We start from the raw sequence: 21,096 nt of genomic DNA, 5'->3' as shown, positions 1-21,096 counted from the left end.
TTATATATATCTACATGTATATATGTGTGTGTATATATTTGTATGTATATATGTGTGTGTGTATATATATATATGTATATATATATGTATGTATATATATGTATATATGTGTGTATATAATATATATATGTGTATATATATATATATGTATGTGTGTGTATATATATATATATATGTATATAGATACATATATGTATAGATATATGTATATGTGTAAATAGCAAGAAAGCACAATAATCTCATTTAGACGGATCCTGCTTAGTAAGAAGAGAAATCACAGGAACCATCTGCTTAGTTTTAATTCCTTTTTTGACACAACCAAAAAAAAAATAAATAACATGAAGCCAAGGGCTGTGGTCGCAAACCTATGTTTTAAAAAAGAAAATATTTCCATAAAAATTAAAACAAAAAAAAAGTTGCGATTTTTGTCACAGGTTTGACCTTTAACCTACAATGAACTCCTACACCTCAAGTCGACAGACCGCAATCAGCCTTAAGTCGTTGTCATGGGAACCATCTGTTTCCTTCTTTAATTCCATATTAGACACACAGGAGGAGAAAGAAAGCCACCAGTTCACATCCTAATGTCTTATTATTTATACTCCCCGTTCCCCCTCACACATCCAGTCACATGATTTCACACACACACACACACACACACACACACACACACACACACACACACACACACACACACACACACACACACACACACACACACACACACACAATCAGGAGAGCTGCAAAACAATCTTTGCCGTCATTCTCGGTCAGTCTTGCAAACACTAAGAGGAAGGAGGGAGAAGTAGTTACTGAGACGGTAAGTTATGTTCTAACGGAGGTAATCGTTAAGTAGAGCAGCAGGGTGTCCAGACCTTTGCCACCGGGGGGTTGGGGGGGGCAGCGTACACAAAAGTTGAAGAATGCGACAAGACCACTGAGCTAAGCTAATACATACAGTGGTCGCTTTACATAGGCTATATAGTGACCTTATAGTACAAAAGTCATTTGTGTATTCGAGCTGACAAAGCAAATACTTGTGTACTAGTCTTTTTGTTTACTTTCAACTCTTTCACCACATAATAGAACGGTTGTAAATAAGTGTTTGCGCCCTTTATCTCACAACCCCGTATTCATTAAGGAAGATGTCACAGGTTTATAAGATGTCGTGCTGCAAACGGCCCCCGGCCTGCATGTTGGTCACCCCTGCAGCAGAGGGAAGCTAAGGGAGGGAAAGGAGGAATATTTTTAAAAAAGCGACAACTTACCCTTTTTCTTCCTGCATAGATCTTTTTTCCCCCGCTTTTTTTCCACACACACACAAACTAAGGCGTCATGTTACGTCATGTTGGTACGAGAACAATTCAAGTAGGCTACAAACTTTTCTCACAAATGTTTTTTTTTCTTTTTTTCCATCTCCCCCTGCTTGCCCCGCCTCAATAAAAAGGTCCAGTGTGATGAAAGAGCACCAAAAAGTTTAAATAATAATAAAAGCTTGTGCAACGTTTACTCCTCCTTGTGGGGAGAATGTGGAAAGTTTTTTTTAACAGTATATTGTTTTGCTTTTTCTCTACACGCACGCACATCTTTCTGTCCCTGTGTAAATGACAAATAACTTATCAATATTCCTTTAAGCTACTACTTAACAGTCATTAGTGGGTGCAGGAAAGAATGGGTGACCATAAAAAGTCTAAAAAGCACATGACAGAAAAATAACTTCTTTCTCTTGTCGTACACAGAGAACTGGGCTCTGGCTTAAATAGAAATTATTATTATTATTATCACTATCATATATACTCGCACTCACTCATTCCACAGTGATCAAGGTCGGTTTTATGTAAACATGTCGACAAAGAAAGCAAAAGAAAAATGAAAAGACTTCTTCCTCTTCACTCGCCGCGCCTTGTTCTGTATTCATTAAAAAATATACAACACGTGTGTGTCGCTGAAGGTCCGTTTAAAAATAAAACAACAACAACAAAGGGGGAGGCGGTCAAGCCCCGCCCACTCACGCCCCTTGTCAGTCAATCAAATGTATAAGAAGTCCAAAGAGGCGGTCAGCGGGTCAGTGCGGCTTCCTCTTGTCTCCGCTCTGGCTTTGGTTGGTGTCTTGACAGGAGAGGACAAGCACACTTGAACACCTGCGGTAACGCTGTTGCATCATCACCGGCGCTTACCTGAGAACGCGAGCTGCAAGTGAGGAGGTAGAACGGCCTGCGACCCGGACTGGAGACTCTTGTACAGCTCTGAGGAGGACAATTGCCCATCAGCGGCTTGTTAGTGCAAAGATTAGTGAGAAGACTGACGGCTGCTAACTTGCCCTTCAAAATAAACTTTTTAGATAAAACTGTTTGCGTGTTTGGAGCAAATAAATGACATTCAAGTAAAACTTTTTAAAAATGTTACTATATGACACTATGACAAATTGCATTTGCTTCAAATTATTTGTCTTTTTTTCATTATTTAAATTATGCAATCATGTTTACAGTGCATAGTCAAAATATTAATTTTAAAATTTAAAATAGACAGTAGTTCAGTGGAACCTCCATTTACAAAACCCTGATTGTACCAATGTTTCAATTGAAAAATAAGCGACAAACCTTGTGTTGCTGTACAAATGTTTTATCCACCCATTGTGGGCCTTGGAGCACATCCATTGTTGGAGGATTCATTGACCTGCAGTGCTGCTGTTCACTACTGTGCTACTTTGCAGTGTTTTAGGGCCCGAGCCAGTTTTTTTTCTTCTGTTTAGACGCCTTTTTGAAGCCCCTAACGCACAAAGAAATCCCCATATTTAGCAGGCGCGTCAGATATGGCTAAAAATGTTGTATTCTTATCCTGAAAATCTCATTTTAAAATGTGCTCCCTCGCACCACCTTTAAAATAAATAAAATAAAAAATAGCCCCTCCTACCAGTTTCATCCATACCGTTTTTTTCGGACTATAAGTCGCAGTTTTTGTTAATAGTTTGGCCGGGGGTGCGACATATACTCCGGAGCGACTTATGTGTGAAATTATTAACACATTACCGTAAAATATCAAATATTATTTATCTCATACGCGGAAGAGACGAAGAAAATGCAGCAATCGTCACACACACGTGAACCAATAAGAATTGGGCGGGGGAGGGTCATGGCAGAAGTGCATTGTGGGTCATGGAATGCTAACTGCTATATGCTACTGCCGTAGCTATTAAAATGGATCATTTCAACATTGGCGGTAACTTATAAAAACCGAGAAGGGCTGAACAAAAATGGCACTGAAAAGGAAATCATGTACTGCAGATTACAAACTGGACGTAGTGAAATATGCAGCAGAAAACGACAAGAGGAAGAGGCGCATACCTTTGGGGTTGGTAGAGTTGTTTGGAAGCGACATCGAGGAAGAAAATTTCATTGGCTTTATCGATTAGGAGTGACAGATTGTTTGGTAAACATATAGCATGTTCTATATGTTATAGTTATTTGAATGACTCTTACCATAATATGTTAGGTTAACATACCAGGCACCTTCTCAGTTGGTTATTTATGTGTCATATAACGTACACTTATTCAGCCTGTTGTTCACTATTCTTTATTTATTTTGAATTACTTTTCAAATGTCTATTCTTGGTGTTGGATTTTATCAAATACATTTCCACCAAAAATGCGACTTATACTCCAGTGCGACTTATATGGTTTTTTCCCTTCTTTATTATGCATTTTCAGCCGGTGTGACGTATACTCCGGAGCGATTTATAATCCGAAAAATACGGTATATTATACATACATATATTTAAATTTAAAGACAAAGAGCAGCTCGAAGACCTTTATGAAGATGAAAAACCATGGACCCAGATTTCCCTCGCCCGGACGCGGGTCACCGGGGCCCCCCTCTGGAGCCAGGCCCGGAGGTGGGGCACGATGGCGAGCGCCTGGTGGCCGGGCCTGTTCCCATGGGGCCCGGCCGGGCACAGCCCGAAGAGGCAACGTGGGTCACCCCTCCAATGGGCTCACCACCCATAGCAGGGGCCATAGAGGTCGGGTGCATTGTGAGCTGGGCGGCAGCCGAAGGCAGGGCACTTGGCGGTCCGATCCTCGGCTACAGAAGCTAGCTCTTGGGACGTGGAACGTCACGTCACTGGGGGGGAAAGAGCCTGAGCTAGTGCGCGAAGTCGAGAAATTCCGGCTGGATATAGTCGTACTCACTTCGACGCACAGCAAGGGCTCTGGAACCACTTCTCTCGAGAGGGATTGGACCCTCTTCCACTCTGGCGTTGCCGGCAGTGAGAGGCGACGGGCTGGGGTGGCAATTCTTGTTTCCCCCCGGCTCAAAGCCTGTACGTTGGAGTTCAACCCGGTGGACGAAAGGGTAGCCTCCCTCCGCCTTCGGGTGGGGGGACGGGTCCTGACTGTTGTTTGTGCTTATGCACCAAACAGCAGTTCAGAGTACCCACCCTTTTTGGGAACACTCGAGGGAGTACTGGAAAGTGCTCCCCCGGGTGATTCCCTTGTCCTACTGGGAGACTTCAACGCACACGTTGGCAGCGACAGTGAAACCTGGAGAGGCGTGATTGGGAAGAATGGCCGCCCGGATCTGTTCATAACTTTTATGGACAGAATTTCTAGGCGCAGTCAAGGCGTTGAGGGGTTCCGGTTTGGTAACCGCAGGATTAGGTCTCTGCTTTTTGCAGATGATGTGGTCCTGATGGCTTCATCTGACCGGGATCTTCAGCTCTTGCTGGATCGGTTCGCAGCCGAGTGTGAAGCGACCGGAATGAGAATCAGCACCTCCAAGTCCGAGTCCATGGTTCTCGCCCGGAAAAGGGTGGAGTGCCATCTCCGGGTTGGGGAGGAGACCCTGCCCCAAGTGGAGGAGTTCAAGTACCTAGGAGTCTTGTTCACGAGTGAGGGAAGAGTGGATCGTGAGATCGACAGGCGGATCGGTGCGGCGTCTTCAGTAATGCGGACGTTGTACCGATCCGTTGTGGTGAAGAAGGAGCTGAGCCGGAAGGCAAAGCTCTCAATTTACCGGTCGATCTACGTTCCCATCCTCACCTATGGTCATGAGCTTTGGGTCATGACCGAAAGGATGAGATCACGGGTACAAGCGGCCGAAATGAGTTTCCTCCGCCGTGTGGCGGGGCTCTCCCTTAGAGATAGGGTGAGAAGCTCTGCCATCCGGGAGGAACTCAAAGTAAAGCCGCTGCTCCTCCACATCGAGAGGAGGCAGATGAGGTGGTTCGGGCATCTGGTCAGGATGCCACCCGAACGCCTCCCTAGGGAGGTGTTTAGGGCACGTCCAACCGGTAGGAGGCCACAGGGAAGACCCAGGACACGTTGGGAAGACTATGTCTCCCGGCTGGCCTGGGAACGCCTCGGGATCCCCCGGGAAGAGCTAGACGAAGTGGCTGGGGAGAGGGAAGTCTGGGTTTCCCTGCTTAGGCTGTTGCCCCCGCGACCCGACCTCGGATAAGCGGAAGATGATGGATGGATGGATGGATATTTAAATTTACACAAAAATTCCAAAGGCATCTATCCTGACGGGACGCAAATTTAAGTTTCAGAAACCCATACCCTAAAACACAATATAAATTCTATTTGGCATTGCTGTGTATTGCTTTTTGTCTTAAAGGTTAACATTATCACCAGACCTATGTAAGCGTCAATATATACCTTGATGTTGCAGAAAAAAGACCTTATGGTGTTCCAACCGTTTTCCGAACTCTAAAAGGGTGAATTTGGCGATGTAAACGCCTTTTCAATTGTTCGCTGTCGGAGCGATGACGTCACAACATGAAGCAATCCGCCATTTTCTCAAACACATTACACGCAGCAAGTCAATTCAGCTCTGTTATTTTCTGTTTTTTCGACTGTTTTCCGTACCTTGGAGACATCATGCCTCGTCGGTGTGTTGTCGGAGGGTATAACAACACGATCAGGGACGGATTCAAGTTGCACCAGTGGCCAAAAAATGCTAAAGTGGCAAGAAATTGGACGCACATTTTACCGACAACAGCTATGCTACGACAGAGATGTGTTGATATCCTGCGACACTCAAAGCAGATGCATTTCCAACGATAAAGTCAAAGAAATCACAAAGGTGAGTTGTGTTGATGTTATTGACTTATGTGCTAATCAGACATATTTGCTCACGGCATTACTGCAAGCTAATCGATGCTAACATGCTATTTAGCATGTTAGCTTTAATATACAAGCTTTAAATTCACAAGAGCTGGTCAAGAACCAATGAAGTTGGCCTCCACCCACAGAGACAAAGTTGTGGATGACTAACAAGAGCACTCTCAGGTACTGCAAGGGCCCTCGCCAAAATATACATTACCATTAGTGGTTAGAAAGAAAATATTGGTTTTGTTTCTCACAATAAAAATGTGATTGGCACTCACCCAACAGGTCGCTCTGTGCGAGGGAGTATCCTGAGTTGGAGCTTGAGGCCGAACCCATGCCAGGGGCCCCCGGAGGACTAAAATTGAGCAGCGGGGGGAACTGGAAGGGCAGCGAGACAGGCACCAGGCCCCCCAGCATACCAAAGCCCAGGGGCAGCGTAGAGGGGCTGCCTAGGAGGGAGCCGCCCGCGGCCGATACCTGCAGAATGAAAAACACCATCATATGTTTCTAGATAAGATCTTCAACCTTTTCCAAGCTGAGGAACCCCTACTTTTATACACTGTAGAAAATGTTGCATTAAACTGGTCTAAATGTACCTTGTTACTATGAAACGCTAAAATATTTAAAAAATACAGTATAAATCTGTTACATATGTATATATATATATACAGATATATATCTATATATATAGATATATACATACATCTATGCATCTATATATATATATATACACATACATATAAGTATGTATATAGATACATATATATACACACGTACATATAAATATTTTGTGTGTATGTATGAATATATGTTTGTATATATATATATACAGTATATACATGTGCATGCATATATATATATATATATATATACACACACATATATATAGATATACACACACACACACACACACATATATATATATATATATATATATAAATATATACATACATACATATATATTTATTGTCTTTAAATGGTGTTTTTCCTTTTCGTGATGAACTGTTTAAAAAACAAAAAAGCATAATAGTTAAAACACATTTCATTAAAGCAGATTAATTGTCCGTTCATGGGTGTGAACTTGAAAATTATCTGTCCTTGGTACACTTATTAATGATGAAAAATTATATCTATCTGGGTTTATCGCGATTTAAATATGCGAGTTAAATATGATCGATGCGATTAAAAAATGTAATCATTTGACAGCCTTAATATATATATATATATATATATATATATATATATATATATATATATATATATATATATGTATATATATATATATATACATATATATATACATATATACACACACAGTATATGCATGTATATATGTGTATATATGCATATATACTGTATGCATATATACACATGTATATTTGTACTGTATGTGTGTGACTTGAACCAACCAACCAATTTAGGGGAAACCCTCATAGCAGCAGTAGTAGTAGTAATAGTAGTAGTAGTACTATTAGTGGTAGTGAGTGAAGATTAACTAACCTGTGAGAGGTGTGATGTTGTGGAAGGTGTCAAGGTCAAACTTCCTGACCCCGCCCAGCCGTTTCCTGCCTTGGAGTTTTGGCCGGTCACACCCAGCCTTTGCCTCTGGCTGTGATTGGCCGAGGCCGACTGTGTTTTGTCTGTGACGCCGACAGCCGAGATACCCTTATTGTTAGAGTTGTGGGTGCCACCGGCGCCGGTGGTGGGCGTCGCTTTGGTAGCGCCCGTGAAGGTGACCTGCGTCTGCTTCGCCTGCCCGGCTTGCCCACTGCCACCTGCCATGCTGAATGGCGGTCGAAACGTTTTGGGTGTTTTTGGGGAGTACTGGTGTTGCTGGGTGGGGACGCCCTGATGAGCGGGCGAAGGCGATGAAGAAGGCGAGGGGGAGGATGAGGAGGAGGGGGGCGGGGTGGGCACAGGCGGCCGTGGGGTCAGTTTGATGATGGGGGAGGAGTTACTGCTGTGAGATGACTTGGTCAGTGTGGCCTGCATGGGTGTGATGAAGTTGGCTTGGGACGGGGCTTTACTTTGATGGGAAGGGGTGGTCTTGCAGGTGGCAAACGATGTAGACACAGCTGGGGACGGGGGGCAGAACGACTGCAGGGTATGGTGGTGCGTGGAATTGGGGCGGCACTGGGGGGAGGGCGAGGAGGACGGCGTGATGCTGCCGTTGCTGCTGATGACGCTAGATTTTGCCCCGCCCTTGACTGCACCCAAAGCTGCCATAATTCCTGCAGGACTAGCAAAGCCCTTCTGATGGGGAGGCATCAAAGGGGACGCAGTGGGTGGGGGCCGCTGCTTTGGGGGCGAAGGGGCAGGGTGCGGATGCATTTTGCTGCTCATTATAGCGCTTGGCCTGTTGTTGGCTGTTACCATGGTAACGTGTCTCTGGTTGTGGGTGCCCGGTCCTTTAATCAAAGTGAAGGTGGGTTCAGGGAGCTTAGAGGTCATGGCTGAGCCGGACGTCTGCATGCGGACCAAGGCGGCGGAGGGGGAGGAGGAGGTAGAGGTCGGTAGTGCGGCCGACGTGGTCACTTTCCACGCGGTGGTCACCTTCCCTACGGTAGTCACCCCCTTGGAGAGGGCCGTGCACGTGACCTGCGAGGCTGACGGGTACTGCAAGGTGACAGGTGGAGGGGAAGAGGTGGGGATCTGCAGCGGTGGGGGTGACAGCGGGCTGTCGGAGGAGCTCAGGCCCTTGGCAGCGTTACTGAGGAGGGCAAGCGCGTGCGAAATGGAGTCCAGCGAGGGGGCGCTCAAGTCCTCATCCAGTGAGTCTGACAGACAGATGGGTTCCGAGTGAGACGACAAGTGGGAGGGCAGGCGGCTCGATGTCGAGGAGGATGTGGCGGGGAGAGACGGAGTAGGGGTCATGGCGAGGGGCGGTTTGCGGACCCACACGCCCTCCTGAGGAAGACAAATGTTTGACACAAACACAGTGGAACTTCAATTCACAAACTTAATTGGTTCTTGAAAAAGATCTTAAATAAAAAATGTTTGTAAAGCGAATAAACTTTCTCCATAAGAAACAATGTAAATATAAATAACGGCTTCCCGCCTTGACAAAAGTCCATATTTACAATATAAATGCTATGCTGTACATCAAACATAAATAACAAGGGGTGATGAAGCAACTACCTACTTATTAATAAGCAAAAACAACAAGCTCAACTGTCCTGTGTGCTGTTCTGCCAGTACGCACTCATACACAGAAGTCCCTTAAGTGCCCTCAAAAACGATCAGAAATCACAAAAATCCTTCCCTTAAACAACCATATTGCTATAATAATAAAAATTTTAAAAAGGCAAATTCACTTTAAATGTAATCGAGAAATGAGCAGTTAACAAGAGGAGAGAGAAAGGCATGTGTGTGCTCCAGAGGTACGGCCTTTTCCTCCAGATGTGACATACAGCAAGTCAGCTTTGGGACCTTTTTTCAGAAAAGTCCAGTCTCAACACAGTTAAAAATGTGCTGTGGTAGGAAGCCGGCTTCCTCAATCTCTTCAATCGGTTGTACAGTATTTGGACACGCACCTTTTGAATGGAAGTGAACAAAGTGGTGGGCCACCGAACCAACATAACTACTGTGCAGCAAACAGAGTGTAAACTATATGAGTATGCAAGGAGACTGAATCTTACCACTAAAAGCAGATACGAGCAAAAAATGCTAACTATGCATGAGAATCTATCCCTATACATTTAAAAATAATATTTGTTGAGTAATCTCTCAAGGTTTATCCGTCGGCTGCTTTCCCTGACATGTCGAACTATCTGGTGCTCCAGACGCCATTCTACTTGACTAAACAGATGAAAACTTGGAAAAGCATGGAATTCTACAACTTCTTACTTACTGTGTGGCAGAGTCAAGGAAATTGGTCTCAAGATTCTTCCGGATAAAAATACATAATTTTTGCTCGGGTAAAGTTGCATTTAAAGATTTTACTTCATGTCTACAGCCATGTTTGTTGCTTTGTTTTTGTTGTATTCACTGCTTACGAGTATGTGTCTTTATCAAAACATAACTCTCAATCTCAACGTAGTGTGTGCTGAAAGCTTTATTTATGATTGCTACCTTTTGTAAAAGCTTAACTCCTTTAGGTTTTGCTCCCATTTGATTTATACTTGCCGAGTTGGTGCTTTACAAAACACTCATACAATGAATGTGTATTAAGAAATACAAATAATATCAAGATAATACTTCAATGGGAAATACTAAACGGTCAAAGTATAGCAAACAAACCTTTTACAAAGTGATCATTGTAAACTTGTGCGGTTTTTGACTCGACTGGAGTGTGTGTGCCTCTTTTCTCGTCTTTTTTGGTTACCTCTTGAGAAACTTGTCCTTTTCGCGATTTGAATGGTTTCAACAGCCTAAAACCACGGAGGCATAGGGCATTTTTTTCCTCAAAGAAAGGCAAAATGCCGCCCAGACTGCTATGACAACAGACACTCGCTGGCCCACCAATTCGAGCCTCACATAATCAAAGAGCCAGACTTGACGTCAGGTGAATACAACCGACATGCACAAGCACAAAATGGCTGCCAACAGGACACAAAAATGAACTGTTCGTTCACAAAGACATTTATCGCACACAGAAACATACTTGGCACAATCTAATAGTTTGTAAATCTAAAAGTTTGTAAATCAATGTCATGTGAGCCAATACCACGAGCCTATTAAAAATTATCTTTACAAATAAAATAGCGGTCAATTCACTATAATTCATGATTTTAATTTTATTTGGATTGTGTATGCTGACCAAAACTGTGTGCAAAGTTGTCACAGACCTTAGTTTTAGCCTTGGGTCCAGGCACTACTCTCCTCTTGGCTCTGCATGAAAGAATAACAACAAATATTCAATAGATATAATTACTATGTGCACTGTGTTTGACAGGAATACTCACAGGCTTCCAGTGAGGTGACAGTGAATCGTTAGACTCTCCTTGAACAGGATTCTGAACAGACGAAACATATAAATAAATAAAAAATAACTTCAAAATGCAGTAAACACACCAGACTTGAAAATCAAATAAGGAGAATTGATGAGCTATCTTTTAATTTATTGGTAGATTCACGTCACCATCATCATCAACAACCATTTGATATCGGTTGCAATATTTATGTGTGTGTATATATATAAACATATATACATATAAATATATATACTTTTTCATATAAATATATATACTTATACATATAAATATATATACAGTCATGGCCAAAAATATTGGCACACCTGCATTTGTGTCAGATAATGTACCACTTCTCCCAGAAAATTGTTGAAATTACCCAATGCTTTGGTATTCTTTTGTTTATTTTTATTATTTGCATTGGAACAACCCCCCAGCCCCCAAAAAACAAAAAGCCCAAATCTGATATTTTACACAGAACTCCAAAAAGGGACTGAACAAAATTATTGCCACTCTCAACTTAATATTTGGTAATACACCATTTGGAAAAAAAAATGAAATCAAACGCTTCCTGTAACCATCATTGAGTTTCTTATACCTTGATACTGGAATTTTGGACCACTCTTCTTTTGCAAACTGCTTCAGGTCAGCGATAATGCCAGATAGTTTCGATGTTAAAGGTCTAAAAACATTTTTTGTAAACGTCCGGTGGGCCGGATTGAAAATCTTAACAGGCCATAATTTGCCCAGGTCTGATCTAGTGGTACGCCAAAGTATCACTTGATTTAGTGGTACGCCAAAGTATCACTTGATTAAATATTATAATGACGTTTATCAGCCTTCAATGGAAGTCGTTACAATCTAACTCCTGAAGGCCGTAGTCGACACCAAAATAATCAATTAAGACACAAGCAGAACTGTCTTACTTTGTCATATCTATCACCCAACACTCATGGAAACTGAATGTTCCTCACATTCTCCGCTTATGTCTGTCTTTTCACAGCCTCACAGCCAATCAACATGCAGAACACATGTAAACAAAGACAAACATTAACAGACAAATCTGCAAGTAAAAATGGGAAAAAAACATTTTGATATTTATTTTAGTACAATGACTATTTAACACTTATGTGCAATTAATTGTATTTGATTAATTATTTAAGTATGATGTTTTATTTTCCTCTATCCAAATACAGTCTTACTGTTCAAACTGTAAAATGTTACTGTGGCCCAAAAAATTTAATATACTTTGAAAAAAAACTCTTTTTTATTTTTAATTAATACTTAGGCCTATTACGCAACTATATTTGAATGTTGGTCATTATGGAAGTAGTGGGAGAGAACAGTTTTTTCTGGGGTGGTACTTCATTAATAATAGCCTGAAAACCATTGGATGATATATTTTGGAACAAAATAAAGTGTCTTCTGCACAATAACTAAACAGAACCAAAAACGGCCATTGGCTCCCATTTAAATCATTTTTGGGGTTTGCCCTCCAAGCCTTTGTACCTGACTTTATAAACAATAACAAAAAACGCCCAAATGTTTTTATGTAATAATAGGAGCAATACAATGATAAATATTGATCAAATCACCGTAGTATGTTTATATAGTGATACCCCACTAGGTAGCATGCAAAATGTCTTCCTGCAAAACAGTGAGGAAGTCCCACACGACACGATCAACGCCATCTGTGTTTACAGTGAGCTCAAGGGAAGTTTGAGGTTTAAGACAAGGAGCGCTTGGTTTGCTCACCCAAACCGACCTACAGCACAGTACTCTTGCCTCATTGGAACACTTTTTAATTGTCGATATTTTGTAATGTTATCTGTAGGACCTCACAATTCCTCATGTAAGCCCAATAATTTTATGTGAAATACTTATCAAACACCCTTAATAAAAAAATGTGGACGTATTCCAATCAAAAAATATAAAAGAGAAAGCACACACCTGGCCTGCATCCAACCTTTGGGCCATAGTGGTTTGACTTCATTCTCCAGAAAGGCCTTGAGGTAGTCCTCCACAGACAGGGAACATTGGTTCTCTACGTCCAGGCAGCTCAGTTTTACTCGCACCAACGTACACAGCAGGCTTCTACATACACATAGCATAGCAAATATTACTAGTTGTTATACACACATTCATATCAAATATTACTAGTTGATATACACACATCCATGTCAAATATTACTAGTTGTTATACACACATTCATGTCAAATATTACTAGTAGTCATACACACATCCATACAAGTAGTTAGAGACATCCATGTCAAATAGTCAAATATTACTGTTAGTTATAGACATCCATGTCAAATAGTCAAATATTACTGTTAGTTATAGACATTCATGTCAAATAGGTAAATATTATTGGTAGTTAAAGACATCCATGTCAAATATTATAGGTAGTTATACACACATGCATGTCAAATATTACTGGTAGCTAAGAGACATCCATGTCAAATATAACTAGCAGTTACAAACCTACTGAAACCCACTACTACCGACCACGCAGTCTGATAGTTTATATATCAATGATGAAATATTAACATCGCAACACATGCCAATACGGCCGGTTTAGTTTACTAAATTGCAATTTTAAATTTCCCGCGGAGTTTCTTGTTGAAAACGTCGCTGAATGATGACGCGTACGCGTGACATCACGGACCGTTAGGAAATATTAGCGCAGCACCACTAGCGGCTAAAAGTCGTCTGCTTTAATCACATAATTACACAGTATTCTGGACATCTGTGTTGCTGAATCTTTTGCAATTTGTTCAATTAATAATGGAGACTATAAAGAACAATGCTGTTGGTGGAAAGCGGTTTATTGCAGCTGTCTTTAGCACCGAGACACAGCCAGTGTTTCTTTGTTTTTAACACAGAGCGGTCAAGCGAACATGTTTCTCCATGTCAACCAGCATGTTTTGGGTGGGAAAATTGTGATATCTTACCAGAGACATCATTGGATTATTCGTCCTCCTGCGGTAGCTGTTTAAAAGGCAGCTGTGAGCTTGGCTCCTCGGCTTCTCTCTGAGACACTGCGTGTTCACCGCAGCCATCCAACCTCAAGGTATGTATTTACAATCTCACTAAAACACTATTAAAACAATAAGCAGATAAAGGATCTTCCAGAATTATCCTAGTAAATGTGTCTAATTACATCTGAAACGCTCACACTGCCGCCGCCCGGAGTCCTCGCTTTTTATTTTATTTTATTATTTATTTTTTTCTAGTCCTTCGCTATCAATATCCTCATCTACAAATCTTTCATCCTTGCTCAAAATAATGGGGAAATTGTCGTTTTCTCGGTCTGAATAGCTCTTGCCGCTGGAGGCTCCCATTATAAACAATGTAAGGACGTGAGAAGCCCTCACCCTTGTGACGTCATCGTCTGCGACTTCCGGTAAAGGCGAGGCTTTTTTATCAGCACCAAAAGTTGCGAACTTTATCGTCGATGTTCTCTACTAAATCCTTTCAGCAAAAATATGGCAATATAGCGAAATGATCAAGTATGACACAGAATGAACCTGCTATCTCCGTTTAAATAAGAAAATCTCATTTCAGTAGGCCTTTAAAGAAACATCCATATCAAATAGTCAAATATTATAAGTAGTTAGAGACATTTATGTCAAATAGTCAAATATTACTGTTAGTTATAGACATCCATGTCAAATAGGGTAAATATTACTGGTGGTTAGAGACATCCACATCAAATATTACTAGCAGTTAAAGAAACATCCATAATAAATAGTCAAATATTATAAGTAATTAGAGACCTCTATGTCAAATAGTCAAATATTACTGTTAGTTATAGACATCCATGTCAAATAGGGTAAATATCACTGGTAGTTAGAGACATCCATGTGAAATATTACAGGTAGTTAGAGACATCCATGTCAAATATTACAAGTAGTGACATCCATGTCAAATAGTCAGATATCACAAGTATTTGTAGACATTAGGGTTGTACGGTATACCGGTATTAGTATAGTACTGCGATACTAATGAATCATTTTCGGTATTGATCATTTTCGGTACTATACAGTCTCTGAAACGTAAGTCATGTCGTGACATTGCTGGTTTACGAGCAGATGAGCATGTTCGGTAGCACACAATCACAGAGTACTTACAAACAGACATATTGTGTAGACAGAAAAGGGAGATTGGACACATTTTGGCCTAAAAACCAACGATAAAGGTGAAGTTATAACACAAACGCCCTAAGGAAGAGGTGCTTTAAGACATGGCTAGCTAACTAGCGGATAACGTCCATCTGTCGTCGGCAGTGTTTTAGCGACTTCTAAATCACTAATCCTGGGATCCATGGCGACAAATAAAATGATTTTCTTACAAGTATCATCTCTGCAGGACGAGGAATAGCTAAACATACTACGCTACACACCGTAGCTCACCGGCATTAAAAAGTGTAAACAAATGCCATTGGTGGATCTACACCTAACATCCACTGTAATGATATCAAGTAGAGGCACGTATCTAGTCGATACTACTATGATTACGTCGATATTTTTTGGCATAACATCTTCTTTCGTTTTTTTTTAAATGTATACTATGTTTATATGCTCGGGAAATATGTCCCTGGACACATGAAGACTTTGAATATAACCAATGTACGATCCTGTAACGACATGGTATCGGATTGATACCCAAATTTGTGGTATCATCCAAAACTAATGCGAAGTATCAAACAACAGAAGAATAAGTGATTATTACATTTCAACAGATGTGTAGACAGAACATGCTAAAAGAGAAAGTAAGCAGATATTAACAGAAGTGAAGTGAAGTGTATTTATATATATATATATATATATATATATATAGTGTGGGTGACACTGGGAGCACGTGGGTAATTTACAAATAAAGGGACAAGCGGTAGAAAATGGATGGATGGATGTCAAATAGTCATATATTACCAGTATTCATATAGACATATATATCAAATAATACTATCAAATAGCAAAGTTTATACCTGAGTTTGTCATCCCACACAAACTTCTTCCGCGGACCCATCACTCTTTTCCCAGGTTTCTCCTCATCCTCCTCCTCTGAACCGTTCTTCTCCCCCTCTTCTGACTGTTGCCTGCACATGCACATGATGATGTGTGATTGATGCACAACAACATAAATAACAGATAAAAACAAACAGCTAGTAGTAGTGAAAAAAGCACTCTCCACTTACTTTGCAACCTTGGCCATACAGTCCATGTTGTATTTGGCGATCTGCTCCGGCATCACACTGCATACAGCCAGCTTCAGCTCCAACAGCGGCGTCCTCAGCCTGTCGTCCTGTGGGAGGAAAAGGACAAGATGGCCGCAGAGCGAGAGAGAAGGGGAGGAAGGCAAAGGGTTATAGTTAGAAAGTGTGGACAGGGATAGCAATATGTCTGTTTTGCCTTCAAAGCTCGACAGGTGGCGGGCTTAATTGAATACAGACATTCACGCTGAGGACAGATGGGATTGAAATATTTCTGACAAGGCAGAAACAATATTAGGAAACCAAATACAATCTTGAAATACATTGACCATCAAAGGTGTCAAAACATGACAGCCGCAGAACTTGTCTGAAAATAATGCAAAAGTACCAAGTGGGACTAATAAGGACCCATAGTCAAAACTTAAAGAAAAATATTTTCGATAAAGCACTAAAATATATGTGAACATCAATGAAAAAAAAAACCACATCAAATCTTATCTGCTGAAGAAAAAAAATACACCAGCATGCGAAAAGACAGAATAGTTGTACAATGTATTTTGTTTTACTTTTACTTTATATGATATTAAAGCCTTGGGTGTTGGCTGATACAGATGTTATTTCCATTTGATATTAGCAAGAATCATACACACTTTTATTATTTTGTAGGGTGGAATGTGAGAAAAGTCTTGATTAAGAGAAATGGAACAACAGCAGGTATGAAAAAAATTACACTTATGACAAACTTAAAAACTGACCGTAAATTTGGAAGTGGAGTGGTAATTGCTTTTGCCGACAGCGAGTGGTCACAATGATTTATTAAATTAATCCTATGACGCAGTATGTTGAATGATGCGAACATGTTTGTTACTGGATACTTGCTGAAACAACACCTTGTGTGTGTGTTAGTAATCTGGAACAATAATTATTCTATACATGTTTATATTGATAAATGTCATGTTTAAGACTACAATATACACTTAATACCAATGCCTAGCATTTGTGCTTAGCTGTTGCGTAGCTTCTAGCTCCTTGTAGCTTACGGTCTACCATGTTTACCTTTTGTAAATGACTTGATTAAAATACAAGAAAAGATTGACATTTTGTACGTATTGGAGGACATTTAGGTGTTAACTGGATGTCTAATTTTACACCAGTAAAACAACTGCAGGACTGTTTGTATCGGAACTTTTAAATCCAGGCCAGTATCATTCAATACGTTTTTCTTTTCGCTGGCATCGGACCATTATACCCCTAATATATATATAGTATATCTACAACGTGAACACACCAAAATACCAACTGTTTATGTAAGATTACAGTAAAAATCTATCAAATAAACAATAATGTGACCTACTAACCTCTATAATTTAATTTAATTGTATCCGAGGGCACAACATTGACATAAATGCAGTGTAAAAAATGTTTAAAAGTTACGCTGACATTGTTTGTGCAAATCCCCCACACTGATCTTTTTCAATTGTTACATTTTAATTCATTTTCATAAAATGTTTAATGTTTTTACTATTACAAAAAAGCTGATACATATTTAAGATTTATGTTTTGACTTTCTTTATCAGATCATTATAGATATGTGACACACAAAAGCCAACTAAAACACCTGCAAGGCAAGAAGATGGAATAAAGCATTGTGCGTGTCATTTGCACCTTGGTGTTGAGAGGCGGAGGGGGCTGCAGTCCGTTGTCACACTGAGCCGCCCTCACCTGGATGTTGAGGCGGAGCTTTCTGAGCCGCTTGAGGAGAGTTTCTTTGTTGCACGGCACAAAGGCCTCTATGTGCGAGTAGATGCCCGATCGCACATCGGGAGGCTGCTCCAGGACCTGCAGCTCAATGCTGATGGAGGGCAGACGACAAAGTCAGCCTTGAGGCACACATGACAGCTTAAAGAGAGGTGGATGAAGGGACTGTTTCGGTAATGAGGGGCAGAGAGACGGCAGGAAGGGTGACACCAAACAAAAACCATGCAGCTCAGCAGAGGAGCGGAGCTTGTCATACTCACTCCAGCAGAATGTTATTCATGTCCAAAGTGAAAAACTTCTTCCTCCCCTCCTGATCAAACTGCCGTGAAGCCTGCAGAGAGAATAACAGCTGAGTCAGCGAACAGCACCTAAGAGCATGCAGAAATCCAAAATGATGTGCCTCGCCCTTTTGAATGTAACTATATTGATATTTTTGCTGAAATGACGGCTTATTTTTGATATCGATCAATATAAAAAACATTTTTTGTGATATAGTTTTTGGCCACATCACCTAGCCCTAACACAACACAGCCCCAAATCTGAGGACTGACACAGGCCATCGACAAAGGAAACTGAACAAAAATCCACCACCATTAATGGGCCCCGAAAGGTCAAACGAAGGCGAAAGATGAAGACCAAATGACTTCTCAGGTAGGCTATTTTATGAGTGCAAGATGGAGATGAAATGGCTGAACTTGGAAAGATCCCCCTATGACTATCTGTTGGCTTCCCAATGGACTGGACTCCCACATTATCTATTAATTTAACACAATTCAAAAATTGTACTAACTCAACATCCTTTGAAGCTGATCACCCTGGATAGGGGGTCACTTCATCTGCAGTCCCTTCACAAGGTTTCTTCTATATCCCCATTAACGACTTTGGAGTTTTTTCTTGCCCGGATGTGGGTTTAGATCAGGTGATGTCATTATGAGTTTGTGAAGCTCTTTGAGGCCCTTGTGAATAACAGCTATATAAATACATTTTGATTGACTTGATGCCGTGTTACGGGCACTATTTTTTGTTTGATTTGTGAATGAAGACCATCCTTTGTGTAAATAATTCATGTTTCAATGTGTTCACCAGCGGCTTATAGACTTGTGCGGCCAGAATGTGTACAATATTTAATATGTAAAAAAATTAGGTGGGTGAGAATTATGAAAAGCCTACATATTTTGATATTTGTACCACACTACTTGAGAACATGTTCAGGTCAAACTAAAGGCTGCAAAAGAAACTGACTAAGGATGTAAAAGTAGGATTTTCTGTAGTACATGTAATATTAAATCAATTCTTTAAACTGCAAGGGTAATAATATTTAAGCTGACATTGTAGGTGACGAAGATAAACATTTCTGCTAATAAGCTTTAGCAATGCTTGACCGTACTTCCACTAACGCACGGAGCACCAAACAGCTTTTAGAAAAAGGCAGTAAACATCAGTAAGGTTATTTAGTTTGTGTGACTAACCCTTCCTGGTCAGCTTCAGCAGCCCTTATGTTGCATGCCTTATGTTACTTACCGCTCGCAGGTCCTCGATGCGTTTTATGAGAGGAGGTGGCAACCCGCTAGGCATCGGCGGAGGGGAATATAGTCCACAGGAAGACCCTAGACTTCGCCCTTGGCTGCCCCCGCCTGCTCCTACTTTTTGGCCTGGAGCCCCGACACCCAGAATGCCGTTCTCCCTGGCCGACGTCACGGCGTGTTGTTGGTCCGTTTCCAACAAGCCAAAGTCTAGGTCGCCTAGGAGGTCCTGAAGTTCCTTCTCGTTCGCTGAGCCCAGCAGTGACATCACGGCAGGGTCGGAAGTCAGATCTGCCAGCGAAAGGTCGTTGTTTGTAACAGAGGCGGTATTGCCCTGCAAGTGGATGGAGTCAGAGGCCAGCAGGTGCTTCGCTGCATCAGCAGCACACGGCTTGTTGGCCACGCCTACGGCCATGCCGACAGGAGTCATGCTGGGGTTGTTTTTCCTACTCTGCTCCTTTTCCATGTTGAAGCGGCGGAGCATGGCAGCCAAATACAGCGAATCCTTCATCAGCTTCTTCCTCTTCTTCTTCTCGGGTCGATGGAGGTTTAGAGCTGCCACTCTGTCGGGACATTCGAAAAAATGGGAAAAATTCAAGCACCAATAAGCTCACTCTGCCTGACATTATTTGGTATTGTTCACTTATCAGTAGCATCTGACAAGAAAGCTGCCTTTCTTGCATTCAACATTTTGTCGGTATTGTTATTTTTATTTTACAGTACGTGTGAACGACTCATTTTATTCTGAAAAATTAAATAAAAAACACCACTAGGACACTAACAAACCTCTACTAAAGCTTTAACAGACACTGTAAAAAAACACTGGATACAAGACACCAAAATCTCATGTGGGAAGATTTGACCAACAAGCACTAAGTTATTTTTAGGGTAAATAGTTTTTTTTTCCTTTTCAAAAATTTTTATAACCTATTTTGAACAATAGTTGTGAGTATCAAAAGTAACTGACAAATATATGTGACATGAGACATTATGAAATTTATACCGTAAATTTGGGACAGTAAACCGCTACTTTTTTCCCTAAGATTTGAAACCTGCGGCTTGTAAAGCGGTGCAGCTAATTTATGGGTATCTCTTCGTTAACAGCCATATTGCAAAACATTTTCATAAAACACAAGCAAATACACCAATCATGTCTGTAATTTTTTGTGTTATGGCGCCATCTTTTGTACGAGTTCACTCACTGCAGGTGCTGCAGGGGGAACTTCTACAGTATTTCCTTCTGTTTAATGCTTTAAACTGGAAATATAAATGCCGTTCCGTGTTCAAGGCAATCATAGCGTTTTTTCTCGTATGGATTCTTCAATTACCACTCCAAGCAATGTTTGTAAGTTTACCAATATCACTAAAACTATTCATACTTCCTAAACCTGTCCTATGTGTGATGTCTATAGGAGTGTTGTCATGCATATTTGTATGTGCTATCATGATGTAATCAAGCGACCATTGTTAGCATTAGTTAATATACTAACATGTGTCTGTGTTAGTATCAATAACTTACAATGACATTCTTGTCGTATTGTTTCAGTTTTACAAATTCCTCAGTACATTCACCAAAACGTCACCA

At 41.0% G+C, this 21,096-nt stretch overlaps 1 protein-coding gene across 1 annotated transcript in view; it reads right to left on the bottom strand.

Moving 5' to 3' along the window:
- Positions 1–237: 237 nt before the first annotated feature.
- The window catches only part of ubn2a (ubinuclein 2a), a 31,340-nt gene continuing 10,481 nt past the window's right edge, over positions 238–21,096 (bottom strand). The window contains exons 6-17 of the mRNA XM_061911737.1: positions 19,510–20,074; positions 18,249–18,319; positions 17,896–18,082; positions 16,216–16,322; positions 16,006–16,116; positions 12,968–13,111; positions 11,012–11,062; positions 10,895–10,937; positions 7,608–9,014; positions 6,386–6,584; positions 2,178–2,246; positions 238–2,109 (exon numbers count right to left, since the gene is read on the bottom strand). Coding sequence (XP_061767721.1) covers positions 2,066–2,109; positions 2,178–2,246; positions 6,386–6,584; positions 7,608–9,014; positions 10,895–10,937; positions 11,012–11,062; positions 12,968–13,111; positions 16,006–16,116; positions 16,216–16,322; positions 17,896–18,082; positions 18,249–18,319; positions 19,510–20,074 — 2,998 coding nt within the window. The 3' untranslated portion in view covers positions 238–2,065. The remainder of the gene's footprint in view (positions 2,110–2,177; positions 2,247–6,385; positions 6,585–7,607; positions 9,015–10,894; positions 10,938–11,011; positions 11,063–12,967; positions 13,112–16,005; positions 16,117–16,215; positions 16,323–17,895; positions 18,083–18,248; positions 18,320–19,509; positions 20,075–21,096) is intronic.

Source organism: Nerophis ophidion, linkage group LG01 (assembly GCF_033978795.1).
Source record: "Nerophis ophidion isolate RoL-2023_Sa linkage group LG01, RoL_Noph_v1.0, whole genome shotgun sequence".
Lineage (NCBI taxonomy): Eukaryota > Metazoa > Chordata > Actinopteri > Syngnathiformes > Syngnathidae > Nerophis > Nerophis ophidion.
This window is presented reverse-complemented; position numbering and strand designations above follow the sequence as displayed.